The sequence below is a fragment of the Microtus ochrogaster genome, chromosome 5, assembly GCF_000317375.1.
Source record: "Microtus ochrogaster isolate Prairie Vole_2 chromosome 5, MicOch1.0, whole genome shotgun sequence".
NCBI lineage: Eukaryota > Metazoa > Chordata > Mammalia > Rodentia > Cricetidae > Microtus > Microtus ochrogaster.
In genome coordinates this window covers 47,915,864-47,942,705 of record NC_022012.1, presented here as the reverse complement: position 1 = coordinate 47,942,705, position 26,842 = coordinate 47,915,864, and the positions used below count along the sequence as shown (strand labels likewise).

Genomic DNA, 26,842 nt, shown 5'->3' with positions numbered 1-26,842 from the left:
AGTGTGGCGTGTGAGTGTTTCCTGCTGGGTCCCAGCTTTCACATATAAAGAGGAGATCATGGTAGCTCTTACTTGAGGACTGTGGGTATTACATAGTGCAGTCCCAGATACATGGCGAGAGGTATAGAATTGTTAACCCTCTTATCAACATTCTTTTTTCTTTTTCTTTCTTTCTTTTTTAACCAATATTCTTACTGTTCCTGATAAATGCCTGACAAAGTTCCTGGGGACGTTGATCTTCATTTACCAGTGTGTACTTACAGCTAGTAGGTATAGATGGTATAGATGCGCACATATTTTTATTAAGATGGTTAGCACAAGCATACATGTGAGCATTCTAAACACAGTTTTCCATGTATTACCATATTTAATTTTTGTAACAAACACTAGAAATTTGGATTAATATTTTACACTTGTAAAAGGATATAAATAGCAGAGGTAGGATACAAATTCCATTCTGAAGCATTAGGGTCTTTTTTGTGTGTTTGTTTTGGATTTTTAAGATAGGGTTTCTCTGTGTAATCTTGGCTGTATTAGAACTCACTGCGTAGACCAGGCTGGCCTCAAACTTTAGAGATCCCCCTGCCTCTTCCTCTGCCTCTGCCTCTGCCTCTGCCTCTGCCTCTGCCTCTGCCTCTGCCTCTGCCTCTGCCTCTGCCTCGAGTGCTTGGATTAAAGGTCCATCGCTATGTCAGCCCTAGTTTTTTACTTTTATGATATATATGTGACCTCCTAAAGCATTATACAATACAGACCTACTAATAGGATTTTCTTTTCTACCATTTGTCCTTAAACTTGTGTGTGATACTGAACGTATTAATAACCCAAGATGATCCTTTATTTTCTTACTTTCCCAGCTCATGCTTGATACGTGGAATGAGTCAATTTTTTCAAATATAAAAAACAGACTCCAGGATAGTGCAATGAAGCTGGTGCATGCTGAGAGATTAGGGGAAGCTTTTGATTCCCAGCTGGTCATAGGAGTACGAGAGTCCTACGGTATGTTCTCAACTTTTATAGTCACATTTCCTTTCTAGAAATCTTCTAAAATAGTTCTGCCAGACTCTACTTTGTGTACCATGTACTTTTTTAACAGTATGAAAATGATATTGATTCTGTGTGAAAGAAACCTGCTAAGTTCAAATTCATTTTTGTCATATTTCCTCATCATTAATTAACCTCTTGGCTAAAACTTTCTAGTGTCCTAAACTAGAAAACTATGAATTGCAACCTATAGCTCATAAAGGATAACTTTTTTGTGTGTTGATATTTTTAGATGTTACTTTTCTGTGCATCCTCTGTTTTCTCAAGTTCTAACAATGATGTTGTCTGTCTCTTCCGTCAAGTACCTGTTTCCTCTATAACTTAGAGAGAGAATGCCTCCTCACCTTCAGACTCTTCCCTCATTTTCTCATGGAGACCATTTGTAATTTTGAGACTAGGTTGTGTCCTCATGTTTAGTGATTCATAGTAATTGTTTCTCCCTGACATAATTTTCTTAAGTGTCTTACTCATGCTTCATTTTACTGAGTGTAGTATATCTCACATGAAGTCCTTGCTGCAGCCTGTGAGACCAGCTCTCAGGACTGCACCCCAGTTGCAGAAAAGAATGTCTTCAGAGCAGCAGTAAGAAAATTTTTCTGTCTATCTGAAGGTAAAAGACTCACATACATGATCTGATGGTCAGCCCTTTATTCTTTCCAGCTCTTGTTGTCCTGTTGCAATTCTTTCTAGCTTCTTTGTTTACCTAGCTGATACACAAATACACACGCACACACACACACATACATGTTCAGGAACAAACTTTTTCAGTATAAAAGATTACAAATGCTACTGTTGTGGGGACTGAGTAACCAGGGCTGCCTGGGCCTCAAGGTTGCTGGAGTACAGGCTGTGACCTGAGGGGAGGGCATACATAATGCCCAGTGAGACAAGCTGCTGAAGAATTTGTGCAGGGAAGTAGGTCTTTTTTCTGTTTCTGTTTTTGTTTTTCGATACAGGGTTTCTCTCTAGCTTTGGAGCCTATCCTGGAACTAGCTCTTGTAGAGTAGACTGGCCTTGGACTCACAAAGCCGCCCACCTCTGCCTCCCAGGTGTTGGGATTAAAGGCGTGCACAAGCACTACCTGGCAGGAGTAGGTCTTTATCAGCCACACTCAGCAAGAGAAACGCGAAGTGTTTTAGGTTACTGTGTACTAATAACCTTGGTTTAGACACCTGTGACTGTGTCCTTGTGCATATCTGTAAAGTCTTTAAGTTACAATCCATTACAACTTACAAGAGACACTGTCTAGTTTGGAATTGTTCTGAGGTTGTTGTTTTTTTTTTTTTTTTTTTTTTCCTTTCCAAGATGGGGTTTCTCTGGCTTTGGAGCCTGTCCTGGAACTAGCTCTGTAGACCAGGCTGGTCTTGAACTCACAGAGATCCGCCTGCCTCTGCCTCCCGAGTGCTGGGATTAAAGGCGTGCACCACCACCGCCTGGCTGTTCTGAGTTCTTAAATCAGTTAAATGTGTGTAGCTAGTTTTAGACTGGGAAAAAATTGTTGTTTTTTTATGTTAATCTGTGTAAAGAAACAAAACAGGCTTCTACATGTATTACAGTCTTCGTAGAACAATAAATAGATCTATTTATATGAAGCATATGCTGGCATATTTCTGTTCGTCATAATTGTACAATTTAATGAAAAGTCATCTTCCTGACATCCACATCTATATGTGTGCCCAGTAGATGGAGTATTTTCATGAAAAGAACACATAAACAGTTTGAAAAAATCTCATAGCTGTTTTTCCATCTTGTTGCTGTGTTTTAGTCAAGTCTTTAGATTTCTTTCCCTTAGTATTATTTTGAAATTGTTCCTTTTTATTTCATCTACCACTGGTTTAAATTCTACATCTAGACTTTAAATGTTCTTAATTTTTTTCCACACTGGAAATTAAACCTCAAGCCTCATACATGCTATGCCTTCACTCTGCTAATAAACTATAACCCCAGCACTTTTTCCCAATTTTATTTTGTTTTTATTTGTGTGTGGACATGTGCGTGCCATGTTCTTTCCTCTGTCTCTCCTCTCCTCCTCCCCCTGTATGTGTGTAGGTTAGAAAATGACTTGTAGAAGTCAGTTCTCCCCACCATGTGGGTCTCGGGTTGAATTTAAGCCATGAGGCTGGGCAACGAGTGCCTTTATGTGAACCGTCACATCAGCACTCTACTTTCTACCCTTTAAGGGGTATCTCATGCTAAATTCAGATTTGAGGCTTTCCATGCTGTTTTCATTTATCATCCTATTAGGTAGCTTGGTCAATACACTTGTGTTTTTGTTATTCTGGGTATTGATTTTCGTATTCTGACTTTGTAAATACTTTTTATTCCTGAAGATTCCATTAAAATGCCATTTGTTCTATGAATGGCTCTATGATCATCACTTAGAAAGCAGCCTCTTAAAAAAAATGTTTTATATGACTATAAAATTTATTAGTTTACTGCTTTGTGCAATAATCTTTGGAAGTTTTCTAGACTCTTACAACCATACCTTAGTATGTTACTCATTTGTTATAGTCAAAAATAATTAAAACAGCTTTATCTTTTGTGTTTCAGTTAACCTTTGTTCTAATCCTGAGGACAAGCTTCAGATCTATAGGGATAATTTTGAGAAGGCATATTTGGACTCAACAGAGCGATTTTATAGAACACAGGCACCCTCGTATTTACAACAAAATGGTGTGCAGAATTACATGAAATATGTAAGTCAGAATTTATTGCATTTTATAGTTTATCTAGTTTCCTGATATTCTTAAAATGATTGCTATTTTGCTTCTGGACAGGCAGATGCTAAATTAAAAGAAGAAGAAAAAAGAGCACTCCGTTACTTAGAAACAAGACGAGAATGTAACTCTGTTGAAGCAGTAAGTATTCAACTCTGCTGCATCAGCAAGCAATTGGTTTCCTTCTGGTGTAGCACAGGGGTGGCAAATGCAGACACTAATGACATTTCCTCTTTTGTTCTTTTCAAACTTATTTCATATGTTTGAGTGGTTTGCATTTGTGTATGTGCACTGTATATATGGTACCTGTGGAGGTCAGATGAGGGTCGTGGGTCCCTGGAACTGATGCTGGGAATCAAGCCTCAAATCTCTAAATCTTAAATCTATGAGCAGACATAGACATCTCTCCAGCTTCTCACACTTCTCTTTTATTTCTTTAACTGGTATTGATAATTGGCTATAATTTTCTTCTCCCTTGAAAAATACATCTGCAATGGTATCTTATTCTGAACTTTCTAGTCTTCACTATGTACAATGTCCAGTATTTTAACTTTTTAAACATTTTTTTGTTTTGTTATTTGAGACAGGGTTTCCCTGTGTAACAGTCCTAGCTGTCCTGGAGTTAGCTCTTGTAGACCAGGCTGGTCTCCTGACCTGAGTTCATTTTCCAAAATCCATGTAAAATGCCAGGTTCAGTGTGACACATCTGTAATTACCCTACTCCTAAGACAATGATGGGATATAGGCAGGAGAATGGCTGGGAAGCTTTAGGGCCAGCTAGCCTGGAGTACAGTGCATGGACACAGAAACAAGGGAGACTAGAGAGACCGCAAGGTAGAAGAGCTGTCTTCTGAAAATTGTCCTCCGATTTTCACATATTATGTCACAGACATACATAGACACACACAGACACAACTGTGAAATAGTCAAATTCACTGTGATTCATAAATTATTAAATACACCTTAACCTTCAGTATTTCAGTATGCTAAAGGCCCTGGGTTAGTTGAGCATGGTGGTGTACGCCTTTAATCCCAGCTGGGAGGCAGAGGTAGGTGGATCCCTTGTGAGTTTGAGGCCAGCCTGGTCTACAGAGTGAGTTTCAGGACAGGCAGGGCTACTCAGAGAAACCCTGTCTCAAAAGAAGAAAAGATGTTGGGTTTGATCCCTATCAGCCAAAATTCCCACACCATACCTGGATGTACTCTTTTAGGACATTTTAAAAAGTCAATTCTAGTCCCCACTCCCTCTCCTCCTCTCATTCCTTCCACATCCACTCCTTAGATGGGTAAGGTACATTGCTCTGGGGAAGATCCAAGGCCCTCCCTATATATCTAGGCTGAGCAAGGTATCCATCCAAAGAGAATGGGTTCCCAACAAGCCAGTACAAGCAGTAGGGATAAATCCTAGTGCCACTGCCAGTGGCCCTACAGTCTGTCCCAGCCATTCAACTGTCACCCACATTCAGAGGTTTACTTTGGACCCATGCTTGTTCCTTTCCTGTCTGGCTGGAGTTGGTAAGCTCCCATTTGTTCAGGTAAACTGGTTGTCCCCATCATAGTCTTGACTTCTTCAGGCAAAATATTCTTACACAGTAAATAAATCACTGATGCTTTACCTCTTCATTTAGAACCATTTATTTAATCCAGCACTTGGAAGTCAGAGGTAGGTGGATCTCTTTGTAGACCAGGCTGGCCTCGAACTCACAGAGATCCGCCTGCCTCCTTTGCCTATGTTTTATACCATGAGTTCGAGGACAAGCTTGGAATGTATGGATAGATCTGATTAGTAATTAGTAATTAGCAAGTGTCACTCTGGTCCAGTAAGGAATGTTTGTTCTTTTTGTAATTTGTCTTGCTTATTTTTTTCTTGGATTCATGTTAGTAATTTTTTATCTATATTTATGCATGTGTATATATGTGTATATATGTATATATACACATGCATATATATCCACATTTTTATGTATCCACATAAATCTTTATGTGTGTGTACATATGTATTAATACGTATATATATGGCTGGAGGACTTCTGACTGTTCTTCCAGAGGAACCAAGTTCAATTCCCAGTACTCACATGTCAGCTTACTACCTTCAGTTCCAGAAGATCTGATGCCTTTTTCTGAACTCCATGTGTACCAGGCATGGGAGTGGTGCACAGATGTATATGCAAGTAAAACCCCCATGTACATCAACGTATATAAACGGTACTTGTTAGGAACATTTGAATGTTTCAGACTAGAAACTGCTTCAACAACCTGATTCCTTTCATTGAGATAGGTACAAAATTCTGTGCAGTTGGTATGGGTGTTTTGTCTGTATGCTGTGTGTGTACCATGTGTGTACAGTGTTTGAGATCCCAGAAGAAAGTATCAGATACTCTAGGATTAGAATCACAGACTTTTGTAGCCCCTGTGTGGGTGTTGGGATTTGAACCCAGGACCTCAGCAACAGTAACAAGTGTTGAGCCATCTCTCCAGCCCAGGGGAAAATATGATTCAGAAGTCATCTTGGCAGATGACTACTTTAACTCCTCCTCTACCTCTTCATTAGTTACTTCTTCAGGATAGGCTCCAGCTGTGTCTTGTCCTCGTGCTCAGGCATTATTACACAGTGGTTTGTAGAATGTATTTGAATTATGTGGAGTATTAGGAGTAGTTTTTGAATTATGTGGAGTATTAGGATTCTGTAATGGCATAAATGAATGCAGACAGATTGTAAAAATATATACAGCTTTAATGGGGAAATAGACTTACAGAACCACCGTTCCCGGGGAGACCAGGAAAGCAGAAGGGGTGCGCGGCTCCCGCTTGCCCGATTTATAAGTAAACATTCACCCGAGGCGAACACGCCCCCTAAGGCTTATTCCTACAGGATTCTAATAGATTTCACCAGCTAGTAGGAGTTAGGTAAAGTTCACCCTTTTTTGAATTTTTGTATATATTTTAGTTTTATTTATTTATTTCTTTTGAATTATATTTTAAAGAGACCCTCAGTTCTATAGTTTTACTTTAGTGTGGTTTATTTATTTATCCATATGTTAACAGTAAACCTGCATCAAGGTAGGTAAAGTATACTTTCAGTGTACTTTGTTTTTCTTTTTTTTTTTTTTTTTTGGTTTTTCGAGACAGGGTTTCTCTGTAGCTTTGGAGCCTGTCCTGGAACTCCCTTTGTAGACCAGGCTGGCCTCGAACTCACAGAGATCCGCCTGCCTCTGCCTCCCGAGTGCTGGGATTAAAGGCGTGCGCCACCACCGCCCGGCTTTACTTTGTTTTTCTTACTGTTGAACCAATATGGTTGGACTTGTAAGTATTCTGTAAAGGTTATTATTAACTGTTAATTGTTTTTGCTGTTTTTCAGCTCATGGAATGTTGTGTAAATGCGCTGGTGACCTCATTTAAAGAGACTATTTTAGCAGAATGCCAAGGCATGATCAAACGAAATGAAACTGAAAGTAGGTAAAATCTCACGTCCAGACATAACCTCTTAAGAGAGTATCTTAAGCAAATCGCCTAATTAATTGCTGTTGGGTTGTTCTTAGAGACTGGGGTGGATTTCCTCTTGAATATACTAACACTTATTTGTTTCGGGAGGCTTTTGTCTTTTTCCTTTAAGGTAAACTGTGCTTTTAAAGGCTAGTATAAGTTGTAGAAATGCAGTATAGACTAGAACTGAGCTGCCAGGCACACGGCTTTAATCTTAGCATTTGGGAGGCAGAGGCAGGTGGATCTCTGAATTTAAGGCCAGCCTTGTCTACAAAGTGAGTTCCAGGACAGCCAGAACTGTTACACAGAGGAACCCTGTTTCACCCCCTACCCCCACTCTGCAACTGAGTATTTGACTTTTGTGTAGAAATTTGGTAGATTCTTAGAAACTAATAAAGATGGGTCAGTGGGCCTTGATGACCAGAGTTCAGCCTCCAGAGCCAGATGATGGAAGGAAAGAACTGACTACCACAAGTTGTCATCTGACTTTCACGTATTTAGGTTTCACTCAGGCATGTATGCATGTGTGCACGCACTCTAATAGCATAAAACTGTGTTTACAATATTTATCCTGCTGAGAGGTGGTGGCACGTGCCTTTAATCTTAGATCTCTGAGTTCGAGGCCAGCCTGGTCTACAGAGTGAGTTCCAGGACAGCCAGGGATACACAGAGAAACCCTGTCTTGAACCCTCCGCCCCCCCCAAGAAAACCACCCACAAATCCAAAAATCTCTTTATTTTCCCCACACAAAAATTAACGTTTTCTTAATTACGTTGTGTTTTGGGAAGTAGCAGGTATATATAAAGATGAAAATAATTACTCAGCTTTACCACCCTGAACAAAACTACATTAAAATTTCTATGTGTACTGTTCAGTTTGTCCTGTGTCTGTGTCTGGAGTCCAGTGCATAGCTACTCTTAAAGAATGTATTTCAACTCACTTCAGTTCAAAACCCATTTAGTCTGGATCCCATGTGTCTGGTCAAGGCCAGGACTGCCATGCAGCTGAGAACGACTTTGACCAGTTACATCTGGTCCATACTGGTCCAAACTGGTCCAAACAGTTCATTTTGTGATCAGCACTGTAAAGTAAGGTGGTGTGAATGTCAGTTCAGTGCTTCATAAATTTTATACAGTTTTGTGTTAACTCTGATACAAAATTATATAATTCTTGTTTTTAGTCCTTTTAACATTACACTTGCTTTATGAATAGTAGTCTTATGTGTAAATTTGTGTTCTCTCTCTCCCTCAAGATATATGATCTTATTTTGTACCTCAGGCTACCCCAGAACTTGCTTTAGCCTAGAGTGTCCATAAAATATCAGTCCTGTCTGCCTCTACACCCAGCATCATCTTGTTTTGTTTTGTTTTGTTTTTAATTTTTTTTCGTTTTTTGGAGGTCCAGTCAGGTTGCCTTGGCTATAAAAGATTGCTTTTAATTAGATTCTTAAAAGAAAATTACTTTCTTTTTAGTCACAGGATACCCAATAGTATATTTCAAACTCCAAAGTAGCATTTCTACAGGATCTTGCTACTGAAGCCATAGCTCCATGTAGTGCCGCACAGATTGGGAGGCATCAGTAGGCAGATTTCTGTGAGTCTGAGTGGCAACCTGCACTACATAGTAACAGCCAGGGTTACCTAGTGACCCCAGCACAAAACAAAAGGCAAGAAAGAAATTTAATGTATAAAGTAATTCTGTGAATGTGTTGTGGTTTTTTTCAGAGTTACATTTGATGTTTTCGCTGATGGACAAAGTTCCTAATGGAATAGATCCAATGTTGAAGGATTTGGAGGAGCACATCATTAGTGCTGGCCTAGCAGACATGGTGGCAGCTGCTGAGACCATCACTACTGTAAGTTCCTTAGATGGCAGGTGTCGTGTATATCCAACATCACTTCTAAAGTTGTGGTTGAAACAGTAAAACAGTAATTTGAAGTATTTTTTCAGTTTTACTTTTAAGAAAAGAAATCTTCCCAATTTTAAATTAAAGCCTTAGTCTTTTTTAGAATAGTACTTTGTTGTTTCATATATTTTCCCTTTTAAAAGCTGAAATGCAAAACCTTTTTCCCAGGACTCCGAGAAGTACGTGGAGCAATTGCTTACCCTGTTTAATAGATTCAGCAAACTTGTCAAAGAAGCTTTTCAAGATGATCCTCGTTTCCTTACTGCAAGAGATAAGGTAGTGTTTCTCTGAGGACTTTTGTGTAAAAGTGCACTATCACAAAAGTTGGCTCAACGAGCAGTGTCATCATGTTGCTAAGCTGAGAACAAGTGCGGGCAGCAGCTCACAGCAGTTTATTATTCAGTTCCTCCCAGTAAGCTGCAGGTACCTGTGAGCTGGGATTCACGCAGTGAGCTGTTCCCTCCTTAGTTTTTCATGAGTGTTGCCCCTTTGTCTTGAAGGTTTCTGATATTTGAATTTTTATTCATCCTTTTAAGACCTTCCCTGCTCTACATCACTGTTCTCCATACCTCATCCCAAGCAGAGTTATTTATTTTGAGGGGGAGTGAGGTTGTGCGTGCCAAGCCACATGTGAGTAGAGAAGTCAACAGACAACTTCCCAGAGATGTTTTTCTCAAAATGAGGGAGGGCATCAGGGTCAGTAGCTGCCTTTACCTGTAGGCCCCTCTGTGGCACACAGTTGATGCTTTCATCCTCTGGCCTTGGAGCTCCTGGAGTGGCTTTCAGATTGTCTTTGCTTTCCATGGGAGCATTCTCAGTGAAATGGGAGAACATATCATTTGTTGGGAATGGGCCTGAGTGTTCTCTAGAACTCTTAAAAGTAGAAGAGAACTCCCACCACACACATAAACTGTCTGTGCCTACCCCCACCCCAGTACTGATAAAGTTTAAAGAAGTGCTGAGTCATTTAGATGGATGTACTAGTAAAAATAAAAGAGCATATACTTAATTTTGCAGCCTTCATCCAATTCCAGCACACACACACACACACACACACACACACACACACATACACACAAAACCTGAGTAAACATCTGGTTCATGTTAAGTTGTTTCTTTGCATATTTTAAATATTAAATGTCATTCTATCTCAAATTGGGTTCTTTTTACAGGCATATAAAGCAGTTGTTAATGATGCTACCATATTTAAACTTGAATTACCTATGAAGCAGAAAGGGTAAGCTTCTACACTCTTTTTAAAAAATAATTCTTTGGGAGACACATTACTGGGGTGCTGGGTGATCAAGGTGCCTTGTTTCCCTGGTAAGTTTAGGCTTTTCTTAGGTTTGCTTTTAAGTTCTAATTGTTGGTATTATTTGTTATTGAGAAAAGGTCTGTGTCCCAGGATGCTCTCAAACCCCCTGTGTAGCCAAGTTGCTTAAAAGACTGCTAATATTTCTGTCTCTTCTCCTGAGTGCTAGGATTACAGATTCAGGGCACCTAGCCTGGTTTGTTCTATGCTGAGAATTTAACCAAGGGCTTTTTTTTGTGCTAAATACTCTACCAACTGAGCTATATCCTTTGACCTTAGATTTACAGCTGTTTGTGAGTCACTGTGAGCTCACGATCAATCCTTTGGAAGAGCAGCCATTGCTCCTAACCACTGGACCACCTCTGAGCTCCATAACCTTTTTAATTTTTGAATTTGTTTTTTTCACTGTGTAACCTCGGTTGACCTGGAACTTCCTATGTAGATCAGGCTGGCCTGGTGACAGAAAGCCTCAGTCTTCTACCAGCGCTAAGATTAAAGGCCTGGGCCAGCACTCCTGGCTTTCTTTGAATTTAAGAAAAGTTGTCTACAGAGACCCTTGTTTCCAGCCTTGAAGTGCTTCTGTGTTTTTCCTTGCTCGGTTTGGTTTTTGTTGTTGTTCTTAGAATATTTGCTACCTGCTGCTATTAGAACTTTTTTACCAAAATAATTGAATGTTTTGAATGTTGGAAATACATTTTGTTCAGAGTCTTTAGAATCTCTGCCTGTTTTCCCTTTATTAGTTACCCAAAGTGTTTTATCATAATGATATAAAAGGGGAAATGAATTTTAATGTGAATTTTGAATTTTGAATCTCCTTGGCAAAGCATATCTACCAAATAGATATAGCCCTGGGTTTGACCTCCAGCTCAGAAGTGGGCAGGTGAAGTAGTAAGAGAATGCATATACCATGAAGGCGGAGCCTGGAAACGAGCTAGAGAAGGGAGGGATCAGCCAGAGCAGGGATGGGGAGTGGGCATGACACACATGCACAAAATGTCAGAGTGAAGCCTGTATGTGGACTGCCAGATGGTTAAACTGGTGAAGATATTGGCTGCCAATCCAGACAATCTGGGTTCAATCCCCGAAGCCCACATGATAGGTGAGAGTTGACTTCTGCAAATTCTCTCTCTGATTTTCACATACCCGCACACATAAATAGATTAATTAAATAAGTAAAAGAAACCCATTACTTTCTATACTAACTTAAATTTTTAATTTTAATTTAAAAAGATAATAAATCACAGGACAGTTGCGGTATATGCCTTTAATCCCAGCACTAGGGAGGCAGAGACAGGCGGATCTCCGAGAGTTGGGGGCCAGCCTGGTCTAACAGAGTGGGTTCCAGGACAGCTTGGGATACACAGCTAAAACCTGTTTTGGAAAACAAAACACCAATAACAACAAAACTATTTCTTGTTGGTAAAGTGAATTGGTTTATACTAAGTAAAAATTAGAGAAAAATGGAAACTTGGAATTTGGACTAATCTGATCTTGACACAACATCTAGTAGTTCTAAGTCTCGCCAGTTACTGGATAGATTCCACTACAGTTCGTAGCTAAAAACTAGCATTTCATAGCAATGCTGGTGTGTGGTCTGTTCCTTTAATTCCTGAGGGTACAGGATCTTGAGTTTGAGGCCAATCTAGACTTTATAGATCCTGCCTCAAACATAATGTAAGAAAAAATAATAATAATAAATCTTAAAAAATAAGTAATTCAAAAGGAAAAAGGCTTTATTGTGTTTTGTCAGTCCATCATGGCAGGGAGGTATAACATTAGCTTGCATCAAGACAGGAGGAAACATTGGGGTACTACCAGGAGTGGGCCAGGGAAGAGACAGCTGTCTGGACACCCAGGCCTACCCCAGCCTGCTGCCCTACTGTGTCCAGTGAGGCCACCTAACAACAGCCTCTGAGACTTCACTATCTGACTTCATACCAGAGACTGGAAACAGTCTCACAGACAAATCCAGCAGGTGCTTTACTAGCAGGTGTTTCTCCGTGAAATCACATTGCCAACCAATATTAATTTACCTCATAGAGTAAACCTGTAGTAGCATCCAGATTATATAGGACATTCATCTATAAGGAGGAATGAAGCGCTTGATGGTAGGCCTAGGTGTCTGCTGAGAAGAGCTGAAACAATCAGATAAATGCTGGGAGAGCAGTTCTGATACTCCAGAACTACAGAAACAGATCAAGGAGCTTCCAGGGTCTCAGTTTCCCTGCTTTTCAAGAAATCTTGTTTGCCGTAGGGCAATAGAGCTTTTGGTGGTCACGCTAGCTTAGAGTGACAGGGTTTCTCTGTGTAGTCCTAGCTGTCCTGGTGCTCTCTCTAGACCAGGCTGGTCTTGTACTCAGTTTCACCTGCCTCCCAAGTGCTGGAATGAAAGGTGTGCGCCACCACCACCTACCTGACACTTCTTAAATGTAGTGATAAACCAGTTGAAGACTGATTCTTAGCATAACGGCAGCATAGGTTGAATCAGCTCAGTTTATACTTTGATTAGTGATCAGCTCTTCCCATTGCAGACCAGAGGGTGAACCCACTGTTAACATATGTCCTGTTGTTTGTGTCTCCACGGTGCCCATTGACAGCTCATCACCAGTGCTGTGGAGATGAAGAAAAATCATTTTAGAAGCAGATGCTCAGCTGATCATGATATTGTAGTAAAAAACTGCTTTTGTGTTTTTAGAGTGGGGTTGAAAACCCAGCCTGAATCGAAGTGCCCTGAGTTGCTCGCCAATTACTGTGACATGTTGTTAAGGAAAACACCATTAAGCAAAAAACTAACCTCTGAAGAGATTGAAGCAAAACTTAAAGAAGTGGTAAGTATATATATTTTTATGTTGTTATATAAACAGTGCATGTTTGCCTGCAGGCCAGCAGAGGGCACCATATCTTACTATAGATGGTTGTGAGCCACCATGTGGTTGCTAACAATTGAACTCGACCTTTGGGAGAGAAGTCAGTGCTCTTAACCTCTGAGCCATCTCTCCAGCCCCAGAAGTGATGTTTTTAATCAGTATTTTTTTTAAAATCATTAAAGACTTATTTCCTGTAAGGAGAAACTGTTGTATCAAAATCAATGTTCTATTCTAACAAAGTATGGAGATGTTATATGGGGGTCTTTATAAATTCATCTAGGAAAACACGTCAAGGTAAGGCATATAGTCCTGAGCACGTTCAATAAGTCTAACCAGGAAAGAAATATAGCAGGCATGCTTTGGGGCATACTTAGCCAAGGCATAAAGCATATGTTTGAAGGATTAAAATGAGACATAGGGGCCGGGCGATGGTGGCGCACGCCTTTAATCCCAGCACTCGGGAGGCAGAGGCAGGCGGATCTCTGTGAGTTCGAGACCAGCCTGGTCTACAGAGCGAGTTCCAGGATTGGCTCCAAAGCCACAGAGAAACCCTGTCTCGAAAAAACAAAAATAAAATAAAATAAAAAAATAAATAAATAAATGAGACATAGGAATGCTTGGAACCTCTTCAGCTTCTGTCTTTAGAATGCCATCCAGGAATGGGCATGTGTGTGTTTCTCTAGAAGTTTTAGCAGTGCCAGTAAGGAGAGGATGAGGATTCTCTTCCAAGGCAGCATTGTCCTCCTGTGAAGGAAGAAAAAGATATTTTGCTATATTTTATGTTCTTAAATAAACTAACTTAACTTTGGCTTAATGGATTTAGAAGTGCTTGCTCCGCAAGCATGAGGACCTGAATTTGGAACCTCAACGCTCATGTAAAAAAGCCAAAAGCTGAGGGGCTGGAGAGATGGCTTAGTCATTAAGAGCATTGGCTGCTCTGCCAAAGGACCTGGATCCAATTCCTAGCGTCCACATGGCAGCTCACAGATGTCTGTGACTCCAGTTTCCAGAGCACTGAACACCAATGTGCATAAAGTAAATATAAAATACAACTAAAGCCAAAAGCTGATTGTGGAGATGAGCAACTGTAACCTAGCACTGGGGTTAAGCATTCGGCATAAAACAGGTGGATTCTAAGGCCTTCTGAGTAGCCTTGTTGAGTCCATGAGAAACTCTGTCCCAGAAAATAAGAGGGGCTGGAGAGATGGCTCAGTAGTAAGGAACACTGGCTGTTCTTACAGAGGACCAAGTTTTCAGCCGTCTGTAACTCTAGCTCTAAAAGATCTAATATCCTCTTCAGGCCTCCACAGGCGCTGTGTGCCTGTGGTACATGCAGGAATACCCATACACAGAAAATAAATAAATTTTAGAAAAGTGCAGAGAAATAGTGGGAAGTTCCAGGTGCCAGATGTCAACCTGGCCTCCATATTGCACACATGTGCATATAACACAAAGAAATAAGTATTTATCTGTAAACAAAAGTTTTACAGTGTTACACTTTCATAAGATATTTAGTTGTACCTAAAATTTTTTGTTCAATAGCTTCCTGAAAATACCATTTATTGTGTGTTCATACCCTTTCCCAGGTGTGGGCTCTTGCCCATGTGTGATGTTGGAGATTCAGGTGGGCCTGTATGTGTTAGACACTATACCATTTAGCTATATCTCCAGCCTTGTGCTTTTTAAGAATGGTTCTCTCTAATGTAGGTGGTTTACCTTAGCTCATTATCAGCCTGCCTCTGTCTCCTGAATACTGGAGTTTCAACACTTCTGGCTCTGTCTTGATGCAGTAGGTGATTTTTTTCCCCCCAAAGACAGGGTTTCTCTGCAGCATTAGAACCTGTCCTGGAACTCGCTCTGTAGACAAGCTGGCCTCGAACCCACAGATACCCGCCTGTCTTTGCCTCTTACTGGGATTAAAGGCGTGCGCCACCACCACCTGGCGCATTAGATCAGTTTCTGTTAAAGAACAAAAAAGCAAGTGGAGCTTTTTTTTTCACTCCTTTTTGTGAGAGCCTAAGACACATGGGGACAAGTGAGAGTATAGGAAAGTTAGTTGTTGTTTTGTCGTTGGGGTCTTCCTCGGTGTTTGTGAGTAAAATGATTGCCCAGGAGTGCAGAGGTGGGATCAGACAGAAAGGCCTAGAAAGAAGATTGGTATCACAAAAGAAGAGAATAAGATGAGTTTTCCCATAATGTATTCTTATCATGCATATATAAAATCCGAAAAACTTAGTAGTAGGAACTAAAAGATTAACTGGTTAAAGTCTGAAATATACAGCCAGGCATGTAGCAGGTGGAGGCAGGTGGACCTCTGAGTTTGAGTCTAGCCTAGTCTACAGAGTGAGTTGCAGGACATCAGGACTACATAGAGAACCTGTCTTGTCTTAAAAAAAATTTTTTTCAAATTTGTTAACTTTGTATTATAGGAGTTAATAAGCCTCTGTTTATGTTTTTGTAAATCTCCACATCTTGGCTATTGGGGAATACAGGAAGGTCTACATGACACAAATGGCTGAGAACATAAGAATTTAAAATAACTTTGTCTTTTGTTCAGCTCTTGGTACTTAAATATGTACAAAATAAGGATGTCTTTATGAGGTATCACAAAGCTCATCTTACCCGACGTCTCATACTGGACATCTCTGCTGATAGTGAGATTGAAGAAAACATGGTGGAGTGGCTAAGAGTAAGTGCAGCGATTTCTTCACGTTTTCTGGGGGTGCAGTGGGGAGCAGGCATCAGAGGTAAAAGGATACGCTTGCAGGAGTCTGCTTTCTCTTTCTACCTTTGGGTCCCAGGGATTGAATCAGATGATCAGGTCCTTCTGAAAGCACTTTTGCCTGATTGGCCATCTCAATTGCCTAAAAGTAGTTTTTTTGTGTTTTTTGTTTTTGTTTTTAATGTCTTTTTCTATATATATAGCACATGATTCACATGTGTAGTAAAATAATGTGTTTTTGCATCACTAGTAGTATCAATTAGATTCATTTTATAAGAATATATGATCAAATATATAATATTGATCTAATAAGGTGATTTTTCTGAAGTTTTTTAATATTTATTTATTATGTATACAATACTCTGCACCAGACCTCATTACAGATGGTTGTGAGCCACCATGTGGTTGCCGGGAATTGAACTCAGAACCTTTGGAAGAGCAGGCAATGCTCTTAACCACTGAGCCATCTCTCCAGCCCCCTTTTCTGAAGTTTTAAGCCTGCTTTATTTTTGCTGTTGAGTTTCCATTCACACCCTCTTTCAGTTTTAACTGAATTCATTTAAGCAGTATCCATGGTGAAATGACCAACTTTTAACATGTCTTTGGTACTAGATACTTGGAACTATAGAAATATTTATAAATAATTGCAGCCACTGTGTAGTGTGGCAGTGATGAGGCACACCTTTAATCCAGCACTTGGCAGGCAGAAGCAGGCTGTGAGTTTGAGGCCCACCTGGTTTACAAAAGTTAGTTACAAGACAGGCTCCAAAGCTATAGAGAAACCCTGCCTTGAAAAAAAAAAACCAATAAATAAATAAAATTGCAGCCGCTCTGATTTTATGAAAGGCTGGGAGTGGTAATACATGCCTTTGTGTCAAGAAATGGAGGCTTAGAGGGTCATTGTCCCCTAATCTATCAAAGCCATCCTTTGGGTTGGTTTTCTTTTTTAGGTTATTGATGAAGTCTAGGCCCTTAGGATGCTCTGACTCAGCTGTACTGATGTCCTTCTGTCAGTCTTTGTCCTGCTTTTCTGATTGAGCTGTTAAAGGTGTCATCCAGAGTTGAGCTGAGTTGGGAGCTGATTTTGTTCACATTGCAGTAACTGAGATCCATGCATCCTGGAATTTTACAAAGCAAAGACTGTCTAAAACTATCCTGTTTATTTTCTAAGAATCAAATGTAATAGATGTTACATTATATTCTGATAAAGAGAAGAGAATGTTTTATTACAGCATAGGGATGAAGCTCAGTACTAGAGAACTTGCTTAGCATGCATTAGGCCCTGGATTCAGTCCCCAGAACCTCAAATAATAAACAAGATTTTTCTTTTTTCCAAACAAGTTTTTTTCCCCTGTGGCCGGAGAGATGACTCAGTGGTTAAGAGCAGTAGCTGCTCCTCCAGAAAGCCCAGTTTCAATTCCCAGCACCCACATGGCAGCTCAAAACTGTTTTAACTCCAGTTCCAGAGGATTCAAGACCCTCACACAGACATATGTTCAGGCAAAACACCAATGCATATGAAAAAAAAAATAAAGATTTATCAAGTGTGGTAATTTGGGAAAAAAAGAAAGAAAGATAAAAGATTATAAGTTTTTTCCTATTGCTATGTCAAATTATATGGTTATTGTCTTTCTGTCTTTGGTTTTTGTAGGAAGTTGGTATGCCAGCAGATTATGTGAACAAGCTCGCCAGAATGTTCCAGGACATTAAAGTATCTGAAGACTTGAATCAAGCTTTTAAGGAAATGCACAAAAATAATAAATTGGCATTACCAGGTATTATTTATAATTAAATGGAAGTGTGTGTTTAAGCTTAATAAAAGAGTATCTTCTTCAGTTATTTAAAGGCCAACCTGGTCTACAGAGTGGATTCCAGGACAGACTTGGAAGCTTTACACAGAGAAACCCTGTCTCAAAAAAACAAAAAACAAAAATTAATAATGGAAGGAAAGAAGGAGGGAGGGAGGGCTGGCTGGAGAGCTGCAGAGATGGCTCAGAGATTAAGAGCACTGGCTGTTCTTTCAGGGTCCTGAGTTCAATTCCCAGTACCCACATGGTGGCCCACAACCATCTATAATGAGATTTAGTACACTCTTCTGCTGTGCAGGCATACATGCAGGCAGAACACAATAAATAAATCTTTTTTAAAAAAAAGAAAGAAAAAATATCAAGATTTTTATAAAATCCATCTCAGAGCTGCTTATCAAAATATGGTCTATGAATACTTATCTCAAAATATAAAAAAGACCCTTTTAACAAAAGCTTCATCCTTGTTTTTACTCTGTAAAATTTTACTTGTTAAGCCTGGCTGTGGTGACCCATGTCTTTAATCCTCAGCATTGGGAGGCATAGGCAGGTGAATCTCAAATGAGTTTGAGGCCAGCCTGGTCTACAAAGTGATTTCCAGAGTAGTGAGGACTGTTATATAGAGAAACACTGTTTTGAAAACCAAAGCAAATTTTTTTAACTTGTCCAACTATTTATAATTTCTGATTTTCTTACCTGCAGCTGATTCAGTTAATATAAAGATTCTGAATGCTGGTGCCTGGTCTAGAAGCTCTGAGAAAGTCTTTGTCTCACTTCCTACTGAACTGGAGGATTTGATACCTGAGGTAGAAGAATTTTATAAAAAAAATCATAGTGGTAGAAAATTACATTGGCATCATCTCATGTCAAATGGAATTGTAAGTACATGGGCTATCATTTGGGTGCTGGCAGGAGTTACCTAAGGGCTGGAGGGATGGCTCAATGGTTCAGTTCCCAGTGACTCCCAACTGTCTGGAGCTTCAGTCCCAGAGAGCTGATGCCCTCTTGTCCTCTACGGATACTGCACATGTGTGCCGTGGAGGCATGTATACAAGCAAAACATACACATTTGCAAAATTATAGTCATTTTTTTTTGTTTTTTTTTCAAGACAGGGTTTGTTTGTAGTTTTGGAGCCTGTCCTGGATCTAGCTCTTGTAGACCAGGCTGGCCTTGAACTCAGAGATCCGCCTGCCTCTGCCTCCCTAGTGCTCTGGGGTTAAAGGCCTATGCCACCACCGCCTAGTAAAAGTAAATGTTGTTGTAAAATAAAAGACAAAAAAAAATGTTAAGAACAAAAATAGTGGCTCTGTCCCTAGTTTTAGGTACACAGTTTTCAAGTTTCAGTGACTTGGGCTATAGAATCATTTTTTAAAAGGTTTATTTATATATTAAGTATTTATTTATGCATATGAGTGATATTTGCATGTATGCCTGTGAGATAGAAGAGTGCATTAGATCCCATTATAGGTGGTTGAGAGTCACCATGTGGGTGTTGGGAATTGAACCTGTGTCCTGGAAGGGCAGCCAGGTGCTCTAAACCACTGAGCCATTTCTTGAGCCCCTGACTGTAGACTTTTATCTGATCCCTAACTCTGTCAGCCTGCAAAAAGGAAGAGAAAGGAGGAGGTGGATATTTTTATCAGTTTCTACTTGAAACACATTGGACAGAATGAAGTCACATGACCTCATTGAAGCTGGTAGATGGGTTAGAGGTCTTCTAAAATTTATTAACTATTAGGAAGGAAGAATGGGTCTTGGAAGAAAATTAGCAACCTATTTTCCCCTAGTCTGTCATGTACATATTACTAGATACTGGAGCAAGCTTCATGAAGAAATTACTTATTATCTGTTACAGATAACATTTAAGAATGAAGTAGGTCAGTATGATTTGGAAGTAACCACATTTCAGTTGGCTGTGTTGTTTGCATGGAACCAAAGGCCCAGAGAGAAGATAAGCTTTGAAAATTTAAAGCTTGCGACGGAACTCCCTGATGCTGAACTCAGAAGGACTTTATGGGTTTGTCTGATCTTCTGTTTGTCGTGTTAGATAGTTGAGAATATGTGAATCACTTGTGTAACTAGAAATTTTTTTTTTTTTTGGTTTTTCGAGACAGGGTTTCTCTGTGGTTTTGGAGCCTGTCCTGAAACTAGCTCTGTAGACCAGGCTGGTCTTGAACTCACAGAGATCCGCCTGCCTCTGCCTCCCAAGTGCTGGGATTAAAGGCGTGCGCCACCACCGCCTTTAACTAGAATTTTGGTGCTGAGAGTTAGATTCAAGGCCTTCCATACATTAGGCATGCATTCTACCACTGAACTACATACCGAAGCCATTGTAAAACAATTTTTTGGGGGTGTGTGATTTAGGGGTTTTTGAGACAGGGTTTGTCTTTGTAGCTTTGACTGTAGCACATGCTCTTTGAACTCAGCCTGACTCTGTCTTCCCAGTGCTAGGACTAAAAGAAAGGCATGTGCCTCCACCCCACGGCTTTCTATTTTTTCCACTGTAAATTTTTTAATTCATAACACTATGAATATGACTTTCAACTAAAAAAATGCACAATATTGAGGAATCTATCGTTAAAAAGAAAGGAAGAAAGAAAGAAAAGAAAATTACCAAAGTAGAAAAGTACCTGAGAAAGAAAAGAGGGAGGGATTGAGTTACTTCGTTTTGGTTGATTTGTTTTAGTTCTTCTTGATTATAACTGCATTTCATGCTTACTCTATAATTCAAATTCTAGAATAAACTATTTCCAATGGAGTAAACTGCCTGAATATCCCTCGCAGACAGGGTTCTATGACCGACCAGTTTTTGACTCACTACACGTAGTAAAAGAACGTTTATCACATTCTAGAACCAAATCTTTTCTCTCCTTTTTATAATCCATTTACTTTGCATGCTCAAAAAGCTGTTCTGTTGAAGTTTGGCTTGCAGGTTTGTCTAGAAGTCTGTTGCCTGTGTTGTAGAGTTGATCCCAGCACTCCTTATAACTTACTATGCTAATTGTATTTTTTTCCTCATAGTCCTTAGTAGCTTTTCCCAAGCTCAAACGGCAAGTTTTGTTGTACGAACCTCAAGTCAATTCCCCCAAAGACTTCACAGAAGGGACCCTCTTCTCCGTGAACCAGGAATTCAGCCTAATGTGAGGTTCATGTTGGTTGATTTAAAATAAAAGTACCATGCTGAATTTTAGTGCTTTGGTTTTATTAAAATAATCATTTGACTTATGTGATGTTAAAAGCAGTAACTGAATATTATCATTGTATTTGTATCATTTCATTTTTTTAATTTAAAAAGTATTGGAGACCAGAAGATTGAGTGGGTGGGATAGTGTAGCCTTATCCAGCAGAGCTATTTATCTGAAGACTCAGTCAGATACTGCTGAATATTATTGTTTCATGGCAATCTAGTTTGTTGAGAACAGTCACTAGCTAGCAGAGGCTATTCCTTGTTAGCAGGAATCAAAGAGCTTTGTACATTTTTATTTGAAATAGTTTGTTACCTGAGCCCCCATAACAAGCCTGGGTGGGGTTGCTTAAAGGAAAGATTTATGTCGTGATTGTTACTAAACCCTTTAAGCAGCACTGGATGTTAATTTTTAGAATAATTCTAACTTCTGACATTGTACTGTAATAAGATGTTTAACACTTTCATATTTTTTTTGCAGAAAAAATGCAAAAGTCCAGAAAAGGGGAAAAATAAATTTGATTGGACGCTTGCAGCTCACTACAGAAAGAATGAGAGAAGAAGAAAATGAAGGAATAGTTCAACTAAGAATATTAAGAACCCAGGTTTGTATAGGGAGAAAAGTCTAAATGTTTCAAAGCTTTGAAAATTTTTTTTCAAAAGTTAGGTGTGGTGGTACATTCTTTCAACCTCAGCCCCTGAATTAATAACCATATAAGTTATTTATTTGTAAAGGAGAGCTAATGTGCATTTGACTGGAATTTAAAAATTAATCTAATTCTTTAGTGCTACCAGAAATACGCCTAAAGTTTGGAGGCTTCCAGTAAATTCTAATATATTCTTTGGGTAATGCTTTGGCTTTTAGTTTTGTCTCCTTTTGATTGTAACTGAATTAATGTATCTCAGCAGCAACTTACAATTTATAGAACTTAAAGTTGTAAAAATATGATGATTTCTGAACATACTCATTACTAGGAAGGTGAGACCACTCAGTGCTTAAAGATATTTGATACCAAGCTGACAGCTTGCTCCATCCTTTGTGGTAGAAGGAGAGAACCAATTCTTGGGAAAGTTGTCCTCTGGCCTCCATGCAAAAAAACAAAAACAAAAACAAAAACAAAAAACATGGCACACCCACACACATAGACCGCAAGAGAAATAGATATAGTATAGTTGAACATATATGTAGTAGTTGAATATGCTCTACACATCTTCTCCCATATAGTTTATATAACCTAGATCATCATAACACCTAATACAGTATAGATGTTGTGTTCCTAGTCACCATACTATGTTTAGGGAATGTCATCTAAGTTTGTATGATTAATACTAACACAGCTATCATAGGCCTAATTACACTTTAGTTGTTTGTTTTTTTAGATTGGGATTGAAGGTATGTGTCACCACAACTAGCTCATGATTACATTTTTCATTTGTAGTATGGAACTCATAGATACAGAGAACCAGCTATATCTCTTCACATTTCCTTTATAGAAATATTCTAGTCTGCACTAAGACTCTGTTGCTTTAGTTGACTAAGGAAAGCTAAAAGATAATGGTAATTGCAGTAGGTCACACCTTGTAGGTAACAGTCATTGTCGAGCTCTGTGTAGTTTCAAAATCACCAAGAACATGTTGATAAAATATTACTTTGAAAAATGTTGATCCCTTAGAAACATTAAAACATATAAAACATGTAATTAAATCAGTAAGACTGAAAACAAAATCTGTGGTAAACATTAATGGCACTCTGTTAGTCTAGTTTTCAAGATACGCACCCATGGTTCACATCCATTATACAAAGGGATACCTGAGCTCCAAAGCCACAGAGAAATCCTGTCTCGAAAAACCAAAAAAAAAAAACCCAAAAAAACAAAAACAAAAAACAAAGGGATACCTGAATTACTAGAGGCAAATGGATCTAAGGGGCTTCTTGATGTTTTTCATTTTGTTCATTTATTTTTCTGTGTGCATATATATAGGTCAGAGCACGACTTTTAAAAATTGATTTAATTTTCCACCTTGTTGGTCCCCGGCAGGGGTGGATCTCAGGTCATCATGCTTGGGAGCAAATAAGTGTCTTTACCCTCTGAGCTGTGCGCCGTCTCCTCAGCATCACCCCGTAGTGTCTTTACCCTCTGAGCCGTCTCCTCAGCATCACCCCGTAGTGTCTTTACCCTCTGAGCTGTCTCCTCAGCATCACCCCGTCGTAGTGTCTTTACCCTGTGAGCTGTGCGCCGTCTCCTCAGCATCACCCACATAGTGGTTCACAACCGTCTGTAACTACACTTCCAGAGAAGCCAGTGCCCTTCGCCAGCCTGTCAGGCATCAGCCATGTATGTGTACACAGACATACAGGGAGACAAACACCCAAACACATTTTAATCTTTAAAAATGGTTAGAGAGATTATAGGTAATATTGGCTCTCTTCACTTTTCAAATCTTTGTAATAAGCGTAATGAAAAAAATCATAGTAAATATCCAGGTGAGTACCTACCTACCAGTTGTGCAGTTCGGTTGGTGTTAGAAGATAATGTAGGAAAAGTTACTGATTTTCTTTACTCAAACAAGTTTAATGTATTAATGTACTTTCATTTCCATTTTTCTTATAGGAAGCCATCATACAAATAATGAAAATGAGGAAGAAAATTAGCAATGCTCAGCTGCAGACTGAATTAGTAGAAATTTTGAAAAACATGTTCTTACCACAGAAGAAAATGATCAAAGAGCAGATTGAATGGCTGATCGAGCACAAGTACATCAGGAGGGACGAGGCCGACATCAACACGTTCATATACATGGCGTAGCTGAGCACTGTGCCTCTGTTCGAGCAGATCCTGGAGCACCTGGACAGAAAGCTGTCCCAGTTTGAGCTGGAGGAAGGTTTATTTGGACTTTGATTACATAAATATTAAACTCTCTGCCTTACCTTACAAACGACTGTATTTTGCCAGTCACATTAGTTAGCATGACGGCATTCATTCCCTTCATGTTGCACACTCTTTAACAGCATGCTGTTTCGTGGAGAAGATTGCATTCATGGAGAGCGCCCATTGTGGACTTCAAAGTCAGTTCAATTTTACCAACCAGGAGAAGTAATGTTTTGGAAGGGTGAGGGTGGGGTTCTTGTTTCTTTTACCCCCTTTTTCCTTTTCAAAGGAATAGACTTGCACAAGGAAGGATATCAGATATTGCACTGAAAAAGGCTTTTAATCTTTTTTTTTTTTTAATGCAATTAAAGCTAGAGGTAGCACTCTTAGCTTCTTGATGAAAAGAGTGAAATTGTCAACACCATGTTGGGAAAGGGCAGGTGTACTTGAGAAGACGAAGATGTAATATTATCAAGTTGTTTGTTAAACACTGCTTGCAGTTTGATAACTGGATTTAAATGGTGACCAGAAAATGGTATTAAATACTTCTATCTTACAATCCTGATTGTCATTAAGCAGGAGATTGCTGTTTTAGTTGTTTGTTGTTAAATGATAAGGATTTGGGGTTTTCTTTCTAAGTCTTGTATGGTTGGAGAGCTTGTTTGAAAATATGAAGATTATAATGAATGTTGCTTCATTTGTTAAATTTATGAGTATAGGTAAGTCATTGATTGCATAATCAGAACCACAAAGCAAAAATGTTAAGTGTGTTACTAATACACTTAATCCTTATACACGTAATATCTATTATGCTGTGTCTAAATTTATTGAAAACTGCAGAAATATGCTCTGATACAGAACCGTGAGAAAATTGCTTTCTAAACCTGTAACATAAAATTATTTGGTGTTTTGAAAGTGTTGTGATTAGGGATTTACCACCTCAGTTTTCTGGAAAGGCATTCTCCGGTAAAAAGTAATTATTATCTGCACCTATGAGGAAGAGAGGGTGAGATTAAGCCTCAGACCAGAGAAGCACTCAGAGTTGTTAGTCTTGTTTTTTTTTTGTTTTGTTTTGTTTTTTTTGGAGACAGTTTTTCTGTACCTTTGGTGCCTGTCCTGGAGCTCACTCTGTAGACCAGGCTGGCCTTGAACTCACTGTCTCTGCCTTCGAGTGCTGGGATTAAAGGCGTGCGCCACCACCGCCTGGCCAGAGCTGTTAGTCTTAACATGAGCAGTAACCTTGCCAAATATGTACATATATATTTATATATTTTAAAAATAAACATTTTTAAAATGTTCAGAGGGCAACACTTACCTTGCTTCTCTCAGTTAATCTGGAGCGGTGACTCAGGACTTCATAGTGCAGTGAGTGGGAAGTTAGAAATTGAGGACTTGAGCAACTGAAGAGAGAATTATTCCCCATCAGGAACAGTGGCTCCGTGTGGATTTTTACTCATTGTGGTGCACGTTTCAAGTTTTCTAATTATATTATAACCTTTGATGTTAAGTAATATTTTGAAATATGGTTTTGTTTTGAAGCTAGCAGAAATTGGAGTGTTGAGAAGCGTACAGTATTATATCATCACAGTGTGCTGTGGACCTGCCTGCAGCCTCAGCAGCTGTGGCCCCTTCCTGGAAGGAAGGGGAATCTATATCAGACATTTAAGGTTATGCTAATTATCGTCAAATGTCTGTTGTGATACTCATAGGAAGTTGGAAGTGCATGTGTGCTTACCGTCTCCCCTGCTGCTCTGAGGAGGCCGTGGCTAGAGCAGGTGTGAAGAGCGGCTCAGTGCCTGCTGCTTCCGCGTCGTGGATGGCAGCCAACATCGGCGCATCCAGAGTTCAAAGAGATAGTTTTATAATGACTGTGGCCCTTCTATTTAATAGTTTGTTTGGTGTTGGCAGATTTTCATGTCCCAATACCAGAATGCCAAAGGAGGAAACAATCAAGGGAAAAATTTTAGGCCATTTCTTAATGTTTAAGATTTGTCATTTTAAACCATAATTTTTCTTAGAACATCTTTGAAATTTCTAATCTCTTTGGTCATTTGAGAATGAGAGCTGTGATGTTTTGGTTTATAAAGGCAAACTTAATGCAAAGTGGGTAACACTAAATCCATAGCAAAGTTTTTTATTAAATTTTATAAATTTTTTAATAGTTAATTATGTCCTAATTGTATTTTGGGGGAATGAACAGCAGTAAATACCACAGACTTAAAAGTTTTCATTCTTTTTTTAAATATATATACAAAAGTGTAACTACTTTTTGGTGTTTATCAAAACTGTTTAGTTGACAAGGTGCCTATTGCCTATACCATTGTTGAGATTTTTGTTAAATGTTTTATCAATAGATTTGCTAATTAAAAATTCTGAAACAGATCTTAACCAGGAGTTTTCTGAAGGTTCAGAACCACCCTTACTGTTCCCTATCTGACCTCTCTCTTCTCCCTGCAGACTTTACTCTTGCTGTCTGAGCAGGGCCAAGTATTGCACAGGTAAGGGAAAGAAAACCCCCACCTCTCCCACCACCAAAGAGCCATTTTTAAATGAATAGTGTAGCAGGCTCAGAGTTTTGAGTACTTCCATCTATAAATGGTAACCTCATGCCAGCTCATGGCCAGATTAAGGAGACAGGAAACAGATTCACATGCTGGAAAATGTGGAACACACTTTCCGCTCACAGACACATGTTAGACCATCGTTGTTCTAACAATTTTATAAGGATCCTCAAATTCTGAAGTCGCCCAGTTTTTACAATTACTGGAGGGGGTCCCTGAGTTTATCAACCTGTTCATTTAAATCTCTTGCTCTTACTTTGTGCATAAATATTAAAGTCTCCAAAAAATGAAATGTTTTTTATTTTTACTGTTCATTAAATTGAATATGATATCATTAGCCCTGCTCCAAGGGCAAATTTTTAAAATTCAG

General features: G+C 39.2%; 1 protein-coding gene across 1 annotated transcript in view; it reads left to right on the top strand.

Annotated features, from left to right (window-relative positions):
- Positions 1-24,598, top strand: part of Cul5 (cullin 5) — a 49,385-nt gene extending 24,787 nt beyond the window's left edge. Inside the window, exons 5-19 of the mRNA XM_005347358.3 lie at positions 858-999; positions 3,595-3,740; positions 3,822-3,902; positions 7,120-7,213; positions 8,969-9,099; positions 9,319-9,426; positions 10,323-10,387; positions 13,158-13,290; positions 15,887-16,018; positions 17,703-17,826; positions 18,559-18,734; positions 19,713-19,874; positions 20,879-20,997; positions 21,523-21,646; positions 23,654-24,598. Of these exons, the coding sequence (XP_005347415.1) occupies positions 858-999; positions 3,595-3,740; positions 3,822-3,902; positions 7,120-7,213; positions 8,969-9,099; positions 9,319-9,426; positions 10,323-10,387; positions 13,158-13,290; positions 15,887-16,018; positions 17,703-17,826; positions 18,559-18,734; positions 19,713-19,874; positions 20,879-20,997; positions 21,523-21,646; positions 23,654-23,848 (1,932 nt within the window). The 3' untranslated portion in view covers positions 23,849-24,598. The remainder of the gene's footprint in view (positions 1-857; positions 1,000-3,594; positions 3,741-3,821; positions 3,903-7,119; positions 7,214-8,968; positions 9,100-9,318; positions 9,427-10,322; positions 10,388-13,157; positions 13,291-15,886; positions 16,019-17,702; positions 17,827-18,558; positions 18,735-19,712; positions 19,875-20,878; positions 20,998-21,522; positions 21,647-23,653) is intronic.
- The last annotated feature ends 2,244 nt before the right edge of the window (positions 24,599-26,842 follow it).